A 13,263-nucleotide genomic window follows, 5' to 3' on the forward strand; every position below is an offset into this window, starting at 1 on the left:
AACACATCTAAGAAACAGTTGTATAAACACAGCCCAAAAATGGGTCCTTTAGACAATTAAAATGTCCTCTCTCTCTTTTTTGATGGATAAGTTTTAGCCCCAAGAGAAGGAGGAAGGGGAAATTCAAACATGTGACCTCCACTTTATGAGGTGTGGCCTCAGCCAATTGTGCTACTGCTTGGGATTGACTACTTTATACATGAATTCAAAAATTAACAATTTATGAATTGTTAATGGATCACTACGAACGTTTTTCACCCAAGAATCTAGAAGTTCACAAATAAACCTGACCCAAGAATCCAGAAGTTCACAAATAAACCTGACCCAAGAATCTAGAATTCACAAATAAACAAAGGACTTGCAAGTATTTAATAAATACAACCAGTAATAAGATAGAAGCTCCCAAAAAAATATAAGTTTGAGACCTTAACATATCATCTACACCAAGACATGCATCTTACTATATTAAACCTCTATGGAGCACATAACATACTCTAGTTCCTGCATATGTACCTGATATACAATTCAAAAGGTAAGCAAAACCAGGCACACGGTCATGACAAGTAATGAAGATGCCATGTCAAATGAAGTAGCGTCCATTACACCAAAGAGTTATCTGCAAGAAGATAGCACATTAGTGAAGATGAATTTAGAAAAAACAAAAATTTGATAGGAAAAACGTATTTCAAATTTTTTTTAATATTTTTTTATTCACAAGTTACACACACCTTGTAAGTCTTGAACCCATGAATTTACACTCCATCCCATTATCAAGGAAGGAATAAGTGCCATTTGAACTATAGCTGATTGGTATTAAATCAAAACTTACATGTTTTTCTTTGTTATCAATTTTAGGTTACTTTTTTTTTTTATAGAAACAATCAATTATTTTTTAACATTTCAACTGGCATAGCTAAACAATTTATTGAGTGAGCCAGATCCTAAAACTTCATGCATATCAAGAGGTAGCAGAAGCATATTTAATTACGAACATTCCATTATCAAAATTTTAGATTGATTCAAAAACCAGCAATAAGTATCTTATGAAGGTTAGATTAACGTTCTGCATATTTGTTGAAAGAATTTTCATCAAACAAGAGGTTAGAGTGCTTTGGCTAATTAAACTCTTTCCCATACAATCAAAACAAGGGCAATACATATATATATGGAAAAATCATTAACAACCAGAAATTAGGTATGTCACATTGCCGCCACCTAACAAGAGTATTTGATAAACGTAAAATATTTGTAACATACCTTATTCAACAGTAATTAGACATTTTGTTGACTGCCTTGGGAACATTGATAGCCTCTGGAGAAAACTTTCCTTCAAATGCTTATCATTAATTTTGATTGTCATTGCATTCAAGAGCCTTGCCTCATTAAGAACATATTTTACAAATTCAACCTCATGTTCTAATTCTTCAAATCCATTAAAATTAAAAGCTGTAAGCAATGACAGGCAACCAGAACCATCTGGTGGCCCAATGCAGCATAACCGATTCTCCTCTTCATCATCATCATTCTGATGACAACATACACAGCACAATAGATCATAAGTGTAAGTTTAATTAGGGAAGATTAATTACAAAAATATCATCCTATTAACTAAACTAACCTTATCAAGAACAAGAACTTTTAAATTAGGAGCCACTAGGAGCAAGGCTTTTAGCACGTGCCAGTTAGATAGATTCACTCCAAACTCCAATCGGACCAAATTTTGGTACATGGAAGGATAAATAGAATCAAAACAGAGGCACTGCACCGCAAGGAATTTAAAGGTTGTAATCCATATAAGAGCAATGATTATTTTTAACTGAAATCCTAAGAAAAAGAAGAAAAACATGTGTAAAGATAAAAAGGGTGTCTTAGTACCTCTTTTTGGCCAGGACTTATTGAAAGGAATTTAGAGCAATTTAGTTCTCTAACAAGCTTGAATATCCTAGCTCCATAATGTAATCCATTTTCAAGAACCCAATGCCCAGCGTAAATAGAGACATGTGCATCAACTAATTTAGCTAACTTTTCAATGAAAACGAGGTTGCCCAAATCACCATAAAATCGAAAGTTTTCAAGTGCCGGGCTGTATATCTCAAATTTGTAATCATAGGGTTTGGGGTAAACTGATCCAAACTCGATTTCTAAACGTTTAAGAGTGGGTACGATTATTTTAAAACTGGATGCACCGTCCAAATCTTCTCTTAATTCCACCGTCAAATCTTCGAGTACTGGGCAACCAGATAAGAGATTCGAGAAAGAGTCTTCGGATTTGTAAACAATTCCGCACAGACACAGAATCTTGAGGCTCGGAAACTGAAAGTTAGAAGGAGTATCGAGCACAATGTCGGCTCTTAATTCGAGAATCACAATTGTTTTGCAAGTGAAGACCGTACGGGGCAACTTCACAAGTTTCTTAGAATGGGAAAACTGGAGATAGAGATGTTGGACTTTACGGCCTATGACGGTGTGGATCCATGTGTCGAGATGGAATGGGTCACAGGGAGAAAATGATGTGAGGCTAAAATTTCGGAGCAACGGTGCTCTGTGCAGAGCCAAAACTCTGTACACAACATGTGTTAAGCTTAAGGGGTTTTCTTCACTGCGGTTATCGTTGAGGTTGATTTTTGGGACGAGAGTCCAGAGGAGCTTCCACCTGTTCGACAAAATGCTTGTGACGCCGGCCTCTTCGGTTGATAGAAAAGAAAGGATGTGGCAGATAAGAGAGTCTGATAGATTGCTGATTCTGTCAATGGAAACCGCTGCGTCTTGAGAGAGTTCAACTTTCCTGCGTTTTGAGTCCGATTGATGATGAGTAGCTGAGTTGGCCATATCCAAGAATGCGCCGCAACAAGGTTAGGGTTTGCTGGAGGTAGGGATAAAGAATTGGATTATGCGTGCGCGAGATTAGAGCCCATTTTGATACTGTGCGCACGAAGACTATTCTTTTTGTCTTGGTATAATTACACATAACCCACCTGTGGTTAGGGCGAAAATCACTTTGCCTATCCATGGTTTGAAAAGTATCACTTAACCCACCTGTGATATGTTTTCGTCAATCTCCGTAACCCACCTCAAGCCCAGCCATTACAAAAACACCTCTTAACACCAAAACACAACATAACGCGAATCAAAACACCCAAAACTCATAAACTTTTCAAGAGAGAGACTTGTGGTGAGATCAACGTGTTCTTCGTGGTTTTTATATCTCTTTTTCAGCATCACTCACCCGCAAATCCCTACTTTCTTTCAGTTTCATGGGATTTTCTCGTAGACCCATTTCACATTCCACTCGAATTCCCACAAACCCAGTTCAGATTAGTGGGTTTCGTACTTGTTCTTCGTGCCACTCTTACTCTCACCCGTTGAGTTCTAGCCATGGAGCCAAGTTTAAGAATTTGGGCCGTTTTGAAATGCGATTTGGGCAACTGGGTTTTGATCATTTTCTAGTTTCTACAGTTTCGAATGGTGGGTCGGGTGGCTATGGAGGTTCTGGTGGCTATAGGCAATTGGGTTTTTTTTTTTTTTTTTTTTTTTTAATAAATTCGAGGAGTTAGCCAAAGGGTTGAGGGAGGCAATGGGGAAAACTTCTATCTTTCTTTTCTCTCTATTGTGAACCCATAACCACTGGCCACCGTGATTTCTGCAAAAAATAAATAAATAAAGCACACCCATGAATCTGTAGTAAGGTTGATCTGGTGAACCTATACCAGTAACTTAATTCGATAGTAACCCATCAAAAGCAAAAGTGATTTATAATGGAATAAACCAGCTGCCTAGATTGAAAAAAGAAAAAAAGAAAAGAAACTTGCAATAACATACAAAGAGATGGGAGTCACCTCAATGTGTAGAAGATATAAATCAGAGTCTATAACCAGGTTTTGTTCCTTATGAAATATCCATCGTGGCACAACTTTATTAATCCAATGACCATAGTTTCTTGGGAAGCTCCATATCAATCTGCTACTCCCTGGACTAACTGGAATGGAAAAAAAATTTTAAAAAAAATTCCTTCTGCACAAATGTATCCTGCATCAACCAAGATTTACATAAATAGAAGTACTAAGGAACGAAAAATGAAATACATAAGTAAGAATTAACCAAAAATTTTGTTTATCATCTATGTATAAAAGATCAATCAATCTAATAGATAACCTTTCTGGTTCCAGTTGATGATTCAGATCCATTAACTTGATCCTCAGGCTTAAGAGATGCATAAACCAGGTATGGGGCAATAAATGTGCATCTGCTCCATTCCTGAAACTGTACTATATTGAACTCATTGCCGTCCAACTTTTCAATCTTAAATTCAATTGGTGTGCACCCCTCTCTATCAGCCTCCGCTGTGAAGGTAACTTGGTTTCAGTCATAAATAAAGAAATCAAAACTTATTGGCAGAACATAAGGATTATTCAAAGCTTCACTGTTTTTGGATGGTAGAATTTCCTTTACTCCATAATGTGCATAAGGAACATGAGCAGGATCCATAAGATTCTCAACCAATACCTCATATCTGAATTTGTAAAAAATCAATATATTCCCAATCAGATCTGCTAAAGAGAAAGGAGGTAAGATATAAAAAATAAAAAATAAAAAAAAGAAGCAAAGCCCAAATTCAGGTGCCCAACTTTTAGTGATACACACATTTGAAAACCTTCCATATGATATTTATGCCAAATGAAAAGAAAGAAGAAACCATTTACAATCAATCAAAAAGATATGAACTTTCTTATGACATTTGCCAAAATGAAATTATAAAATATTAATACTTTGTACTTCAGCATTACAGGTGCCTAAAAGTTATAAAACATATAGCAGGAAAAAAGGCCAGATATGGTTTCATAAGTAGAAAACATAGAATCTATATTTTCCAAGATAACAGGTTTTTGTCAGAAGATAGTGGCAGACCATACCCATTAGGAATATCTCTATTTCCCATTAAGTTAGTATATGAAGGATCATCTATTTCTGGAATGTAGGGGGGTTTCTTTTCCACAAGAATATCTTTGTATCAAAAAAATAAATAAAGCACACCCAAATGCAAAAACCAACAAAACCCACAAATGGTGACACAAAACCACCAAATGGAGAGCCACAACTCATTAATGGCGAGAAAATTTGTAACCGCTTATGGAGAGCCAGAACCATCGTGATGAGATGAAACCACCGGGCCAGGACAGGTTGAAAAAGAGATATAAAAACCATGAAGAACACGTTGATCTCATCACAAGTCTCTCTCTTGAAAAGTTTCTGAGTTTTGGGTGTTTTGATTCGCGTTATGTTGTGTTTTGGTGTTAAGAGGTGTTTTTGTAACGGCTGGGCTTGAGGTGGGTTACGGAGATTGACGGAAACATACCACAGATGGGTTAAGTGATACTTTTCAAACCACGGGTAGGCAAAGTGATTTTCGCCCTAACCACAGGTGGGTTATGTGTAATTATCCCTTTTGTCTTTCTTTTTGTGTAAAGATTACCGCTCCGTTTGTTTTGATGGAAAACATTGTGTAAAGATAGTTTTCCGTGTTTTTCAGTATTTGGTAGCATAAAAAAAATAAGTCAAAAGAAAACTATCTTTGGTCAACATAAAAAGTATGATTTATTTTTAGAGATTATTTTCCACTAAATTTTTTTGAAAAACAACTCTATCTCACAGCAAATTAAATAAGGAAAGTTAGGAGGTTGTTTTTCAACTCATTTAAAGTTACTACCAAACATTGAAAAATGAAATAGTTTTATTGAAAATGATTCTTAGAAAATGACTCATTTTCTAGAAAACATCATAGTTGAAACAAACAGAGTGTACTTCTTCTTTTCTTTTTTTTCTTCTTTTCTTTTTTTTTTGAAACTTTTTTTCTTCTTTTTTTAACTCTATCAATAAGCACAGTTTTAAGCACAATTCGTTGAACAAAATTAATAAATGTGCACAGTGGGATAGTTGGATCAATGCTCTGGCATGAAAAAAAAAAAATCAAATTAAAGGTCTGTTTGGATAGAATTTATTTTGCTGAAACTGAAAACTGAAAATACTGTAGTAAAATAATTTTTAAATATGTGAATAGTGCCGTGGGACTCATTTTTAATGAAAAAGTTGATAAAAAGTGAGATTTGTGGGTTAAAATTGTCAAAAGTTGCGGTTATTGTTCATGAACAGTGCATGAACAGTAACCGTTGTCCCCTAAAATGAGTGTTGCAGCAGAAGAAAAAAAAATGTGAAAATGCAAGAAACGCAGACGACACAAACGCAACGCGTATCCAAACCCCTCCTAAAAGAGAAAAAAAGTTGAGTAGCGAATTGTTCAAGTTTGGCTCGACAAAGATATAAATGTTCAAGTTTGGTTCGCTTGGCTCGTCCATGATGTTCAAGATCGTCAAAAAGTATAAAAACTTGAGTTTCACTTGGATCAACTTGTTTTATTAGTTAAACCAAGTTTGAATTCAATATTAAGTTCAAACTCGAGTTCAATAATAAGTTTTTGAACTTGAAATTCAATAAAAGTACATTATCAAACTCGTATAAAACTTCCAATCAAGTCTATTTGGATTGGATAATTAATCTCATGAAGACCTTTTGCATATTTTTAGTTGTGCTGGTGGGAAGAAATTTGGATTCAACATAATTGAGCTAGGTTATCATATCATGCAATTATCATTTTCTTGTGCGATATAAAAAAATTAATAGAGTAAATTTTGTTCAAATTTTTTTTAATCTTTATAATTTTTTTATCTAATTAACTTTTGCATTTAACATAAAAACGATAAGTGCATGATTCAATCACAATCTAGCAATGAGTAACTAAAATTGGATGGCAAAGTTGCAATGGGAACATGAAAAAGGACATGGGATCAATCATGGGGCACCACATGATTGGGAGATTGAATTCTTTAAACTTGTACGCATTTAAAGACTACAAATCAACCGTCAACATCTCAATGATTACATCAAAAACCTAGTCGTGCAAAACTGGTAAACCAAATCTCGGTAGTACCTCTTGAAAGCTTTGTTGTCATTCACATCGGTGGATGTAAAATTTTTGTCTATTTTGCAACCAAAAAAAAAAATATATATATATATATATATATTTTCTATTTTATACACCTACATCAGTTTGTTTATTCTACACCATCTTTTATTTAAATAATACATTCTTACATTTTTATTATTATTTCACACCGATCCCACCACCTTACCAAACTCTCCAATAATATCTTTGACACTCTATCTCTCTTTATTTTCCTCCTTCTTCTTTCTTCTTTTTTTCTTTTCCTTCTCCTTCTTTCTTCTTCGGCATCTTCTTCTTCTTCTTCTTCTTCTCATTCTCATTCTTCTTCTTTTTCTTTTTCTATTTGAGGTTGATTATGGCCAGTGATTTCAGGTTTGCAATGTTGGTGGTGATTTTGGGCAGATTTTTCCACTACATGGGTGGTGATTTTGGGGCTCTCCATTGACTACTGCTGCTGCTACTTCTTCGACACCTTCTTGTTCATCTACTATTTCTACATTTTCTTCTTCTTCTTTTGCAATTTGGGTTTGATTATTTATATGGGTTTGAGATATATATATATATATATATTTGAGGAGAGGGTTTGATGAATTTGGGATTTAAATTGATTTACGTTTGAAGAATTTGATGATTTGTTGTTGGATTTAAGAGAAGATAAGATGAGAAAGAGAGTAGAGGAAGAGAGAGGAGTGATAATCAGATGAGAGATGAGAGAGAGAAAATAAAATAGAAAGTTACAGTAACTGTGTAAACATGCACGGTTACTGTAGCAATTTTGGAAAGGAATAGTGATTTAAAAGGACTAATGTGAGTTTTTTTTGGGGTAAAATGTGTAAAACTAGACCCTTTATCTATTATCCACTGTCTGATGCAAATGCTCTTAGTCAAGACTCATTCTTTCATTTGGCAAGGAAAACCAATAAGAGATAGGTAGGCAAGAATGATCAAGAGAACTTACAATAGTTAAGATGTGGTGAACGTGTAGAGGGCCAAGTAAGAGAAGGCAAGCCTGTCAACATGGCTCTTAAGGTTTTGGGCAACAATGTGATAGTTTCTCATTCTAGCATTTTAGCTAAACATAAACATTTTTTTTTTTTTTTATGTGGACTGAACATATAAATTTTTTTTTTTTTTGAGAGAGTTTTAACCTATGGCATCCACTCTTGATAATAGTTTTTTATTATCAGACCAAGACACCAATCAGTTTTGGTATAGGTGGGGATTGAACCCGAGATCTCTTATATAACCATTAAAGACTTTACCAATTAAACTAACTAGAACTCATGACTAAACATATAAACTTGATTCAGCATTAAGAACATCTATTGATCCAAATGGGGGGGAGCACTATATGGTATTGCTAAAATGATGCCGCTGGAAGTAGAAACTAGGAAGGAGCTAAAAACCGAATATTCATTAAAGAAATTCTTACTCAAAAGATATCATTTGTTTGTATTACAAAAGAAGAAGGAACTCAACTTAAAATTCAGCATCCTTCAATGTTGGGAGCTAGTGCCATAAATAAATAAGGACAATAGAGTTAGAATGAAGAAGGGGATGAACAAGAAGCACCAATGCATGACAGAATGAGTAGACCAGCTAATAAAAAGACATAAGATTTGTAGGTCTTGATCAACAAATAGATTACCCAACATCCAATGCAATTGATATGGAACAGTGCTTTATTTAGTGCGAGTTTGGGGGCAGGCGCATAATTGTAGGAACAAACTTGTTGACAAGATTTGCATTCTCTCTTTTCAGTCGCACTAGATGAATTTACAGGTTCCACAACTTTTAAGCATAGCATAATGATAAGATGAATTTCACATTAGAAACCTGTTAACTTTCTTGGTATAGAAGCTTCCAAATGAAATCCAAAAACATTTTACATACAGGTAATATACAGCCCATAATTGGGTCCTCTAGACAACTAAAAACAATTTGTTTGTAGACACGAATGAAGTGTATCCACAATCCAAGGATGGGTTTACTATTCACATAATTTCATATCGTTTTGAGGAATTTAGATCAAGGAAAGAAATACAGCTTGGACAATTCTCAGCATCATTAGAAAACAAAAATAAGGACATAAGTTCATATAGGGTACAAGGCCCACAGTGAAGTCCATAACATATCAACAAAAATTAAAGAGACTGGATGGTAGAAAAGTTCCGCTGAAAGAGAAGTCATCCCATTCAAAGACAGACAGAAAAATAACAACCAAGAAAGACACTTCCAGAATGGAATTGCAAGTTAAGAGAATGAGGAAAGTTTGTTCTAAAAAGGACAACTTCTATTTGGTCAACATGCATCAATGGGACAACATTTACATTTAAAGCAGGGAGGCTCTAGTACCGCATCTAAGGTAAAAAATTTGGATACACAGCATACAAGTGGATCTTGATCCAAAGCAATTGGCTGCTCTACAGCAGAAGGCCAAAGCAAATAATATAATACACACACTTATTATGATGTGGGTTTGAGGAAGAACTAAGGAGGAAGTTCCTAATATATTTTTATAAGTAATAAACTTGATTAAATTAAGAAGAAACTAGAGTGCTGAATGAGCATTTAGGAGAATCGCCTACAGAAACTAAGGTGGAAGAAATGTAAACTGTGAAGAAGCATTAGTGCAAATGGGTAGATCCTGACCCAAAGAAATCATGATAATTTTTGCCGGAGGTAGAGCTAAAGAATTGGATTATGCGTGCCCGAGATAAGACAGATAACCGTTGGCCAACATCAAATGCAATTGATATGAAGCAGAGCTTTATTTAGTGCGAGTTTGGGGGCAGGAGCATAATTGTAGGAACAAAGTTGATGACAAGATTTGCATTCTCTCTTTTCAGTCGCGATAGATGAATTCACAGGTTCTTCATCATGTTTTAAGCATAGCATAATGATAAGACAAATTTCACATTAGAACCAATTTACTTTCTTTGTATAGAAGCTTCCAAATGTAATCCAAAAACATTTTACATACAGGTAATATACAGCCCATAATTGGGTCCTCAAAACAACTAAAAACAATTTGTTTGCAGACATGAATGAAGTGTATCCACAATCCAAGGATGGGTTTACTATTCAAAGTGAGAGATGATAAGGTAGAAAACTTGAACACGCTGGATCTTGATCCAAATCAATTGGTTACACTAGCAAAAAGTCAAAGCAATTTAGCATAATATAAACACTCTTTTATATTATGAGGGTTTGAGGAAGAACTAAGGAGGAAGGAATTTTTTTGATAGAAATAAACTGAATTGAAATAAGAAAATCAAGTGTAGAATGAGTATGGAGGAGAATCTCCTAAGATAATTAAGGATGAAATGGAAATTGTTAGGTTCTAAAGACTTAGGAACTAATGTATTTAGAACTCTAATGTATATTGTTGGCAAATCATGATAAAAATAGGTTGTTCAGTCTTGCTTAGACTTGTTCAAAGTTGTGTCTTTTATGTAAAGTTGGAATCAAGCTGTTGCAAAATTAAGTGTGCATTTCGGCCTGGCTCAATTGATCAAAGAATAGGCTCGATCGATCAAATCTTGGGTAGAATGTTTTTTCTGCAGATTTTTCCAACTCAACCCTAGCCTATTAAAACGTGTTGGGTTTTATGTTTTTCCCTTAGTATAAAAGGGAAACCCTAGCCACGTTTTTCTATTGCTCTATTTGCTGTGTGTTTGAATCTCTTGTGAGATCTAGAGGTGATCGCCTTCACACATGCTTAGGATTATCAAGGAGATTTTATTGAGAGCTTGATGATCATTCAGTTGCTGCACTAAAAAGCTTAAAGAAACACAAGTGGGTGTGCTTGTACTTGCTAGAGAATCCAAGAAAGAATGAGTTCGTGGTCTCGGAGCTTACAAGTGGTCGTGTAAGTAAGTTTCTACTAGTGGGTAACAATAGGATGTTAGTGGTCTAAGTCCTATTATAAAACTTCGATTCTTTCATAGTAGATTCAGGTTTACCTTAAGAATAGATAGATTAAATCCTCCCCAGGTTTTTACTAGTTTGGTTTCCTGGGTCATCATATCATTGTATTATTTAATTTTCACTGCTATGCAATATGATTGTTTGATTATGATAACCTAGATCTGGAATTTGGACTAAGTAATAATTTGGTTAATTAACTAGGTTAATACAATTGTGTTTTAAGGGCGCTAAAAACAAATAGAAATTGATAAGAAGCATTAGTGCATATATGAGAACTCAAATAAATCATAATTTTTTGTTTGTCCTATATGTAGCGCAGAAGGTTAGGGTTTTGTTGGAGCTGTAGCTAGAGTTAAAAGGAATGGAAATGAACAAACACTGAGTCTGAAATGATTCACAAAAAAATAAATTCAATCACAAACCAAAGAGTAAAAACTAGGTTTGACCTAGGTCTTCTAGTGGCGCTAGAAACCCAGGTTTGTAGAATTTTGTTTCCTACTTTGTAGGAATCTTGTTCTCTCCCATAACCTATTGCGTTAAGGGCTAGTGGTTTTTTCAAGTTTCTGTAAGAGTACTTAGCTACGATGGAGAACCTTCCAGAGGTCTGGACTCATTTATCTTTATTTGGGACTAAGGGAGATGTCTTCAACTTCAACAATCAGGTATGTAGGAAAGAATACATGCTGGCAGCTAAATTTTTTACAAAACATGCTCTGAACATTGAGGTCGTCGCTCGAACCTTAAAGCCTTTGTGGCGTACTAAGCAAGACTTTGAAATTCAGGACATGGGCAACCATATTCTGTTGTTCGTTTTTGAGAATGAAGCTGATGCTCACCGAGTGTTGTTAGGGGAACCATGGAGCTTTGATAAGTATTTGGTTGTCCTACATCTTTATGAGGTGATAGTTCTCTGAAGAGGCTCAAATTTGATATAGCAAAATTTTGGGTCCAAGTCCATGATCTACCTGTTTGACGTATGGTCACAAAGACTACAGAAAATCTGTGCAATGTGGTGGGGCGAGTGATCCATTCCTATGATAGGACTAGGATAGAATGTGGTGATTTTTTGTGAGTAAGGGTGGAGATAGATGTTCACAAACCATTATGTAGAGGTAGGAAGGTTTGCTTCAGTCTAAAAAGGGAGGGATGGGTGTCGTTTCGCTATGAACGATTACCTATGTTTTGCCATTGGTGTGGGGTCTTGAATCATGATTCTAAGGAGTGTGATTTGTGGCTTCAAAGTAGAGGAGAATTGAGAGCAGAGAGTCAAGAATATGGCTAATGGTTAACGGCTGACCCCCCAAGTTTGTTGCGGAAAAAAGTGGTAAGAGTGTGTGGAATGGGGGCTCCTGCTGCATCTTTAAGTCGTGGGCTAGCTTTGTCTAGTGAAACACCAGCCATCAACACAGAAGTAGAGTTGCCTAGTCGTGCTGATGGGCAACTAGGAAAGCAGAGGCAGTCTAAGACAAGTTTGGAAGGTGAGCTTGGGATAGGGACTAGTATTCCATTAGATGGCGCTATGTCGGACATCTTGAGGGATGAGGATGCTTTCCAAAATCATTTAAAGGAAACTGATATGGAGCTAGAAGGGCACATGCACCCCACTAAGGGAATAAATGAATCTTTTTCTCTGGAAGTGGGCAAGGCCGATGGTCAAGGGGTAGGAGTAATTATGGGGAAGAAGTCAACCTTGGTAGAGACAAATTCTAATGTGGTGGTTGCTTCAATTCAAGTTGAGGTGGATTTGCCTAGGATGGATACACATACGAATAAGGAAGAAAGGAATCAATTTAGTCAAAAAGGTTAGGAAGAACAGGACCAGCTAAGGCAAGAATCACCTTTTGTGGGCTTGGGCCAACCAAGTAATGGGCTGGACATTGTCACTTGTACAAGTCCGAATATTAGAACATGGAAAAGACTTCAGCATCAGCCCATGCATGTGGGTACAATAGTTCCTAAAGCTGTTGAAGTGGGTAATAAACTTAAACATAAGCCAAAACTTTGTATATCTGGCACCACAGAGAATCTAGAGGTGAAGAAAAAGGAGGGAAGATGATGAAGTTTTTGAGGTGAGTGCTCTTTTGAAAAATGAATTTGGATCGGCAATGGCTACAGGGTAGCATCGCCAGAAGCAATGAGTATGCAATTGGAACTATTGGGGGCTTGGGAACCTCTGCACAGTTCAGGCTCTTCGGAGCATAGTTGAAAAAGAAGCTCTCAGCTTAGTTTTCCTTATGGAGACTAAGATTGCGAGAAAGAGACAACACAAGATGAAGGAAATCTAGAATTCCATTGGTTTTACTTAGGGATTAATTGTGCCAAGTGAGGGTAGAAGT

The 13,263-nt window shown here is 35.8% G+C and overlaps 1 protein-coding gene across 1 annotated transcript; it reads right to left on the reverse strand.

Annotated features, from left to right (window-relative positions):
- Window positions 1-346: 346 nt before the first annotated feature.
- Window positions 347-2,937, reverse strand: LOC115954968 (F-box protein At4g09920-like). The gene is made up of 4 exons (XM_031072982.1): window positions 1,876-2,937; window positions 1,619-1,759; window positions 1,258-1,525; window positions 347-616 (listed from the first exon to the last, which is right to left on the reverse strand). The coding sequence occupies exons 1-3, from the start codon at window positions 2,827-2,829 to the stop codon at window positions 1,259-1,261; spliced, it is 1,362 nt and encodes a 453-aa protein (XP_030928842.1). The 5' UTR covers window positions 2,830-2,937; the 3' UTR covers window positions 347-616; window position 1,258.
- Between the last annotated feature and the right edge of the window lie 10,326 nt (window positions 2,938-13,263).

Source organism: Quercus lobata, chromosome 8 (genome assembly GCF_001633185.2).
Source record: "Quercus lobata isolate SW786 chromosome 8, ValleyOak3.0 Primary Assembly, whole genome shotgun sequence".
NCBI classification, from domain to species: Eukaryota; Viridiplantae; Streptophyta; class Magnoliopsida; order Fagales; family Fagaceae; genus Quercus; species Quercus lobata.

What these genes read in the sequence shown, in the direction of transcription:
- LOC115954968 (XM_031072982.1), bottom strand. Translation starts at nt 2,829, where the DNA reads ATGGCCAACTCAGCTACTCATCATCAATCGGACTCAAAACGCAGGAAA. An exon ending in TAAGTCCTGGCCAAAAAGAG is followed by an intron (nt 1,760 to 1,875) that starts GTACTAAGACAC and finishes CTTGCGGTGCAG; the next exon opens with TGCCTCTGTTTTGATTCTAT. An exon ending in AAGTTCTTGTTCTTGATAAG is followed by an intron (nt 1,526 to 1,618) that starts GTTAGTTTAGTT and finishes TGTTGTCATCAG; the next exon opens with AATGATGATGATGAAGAGGA.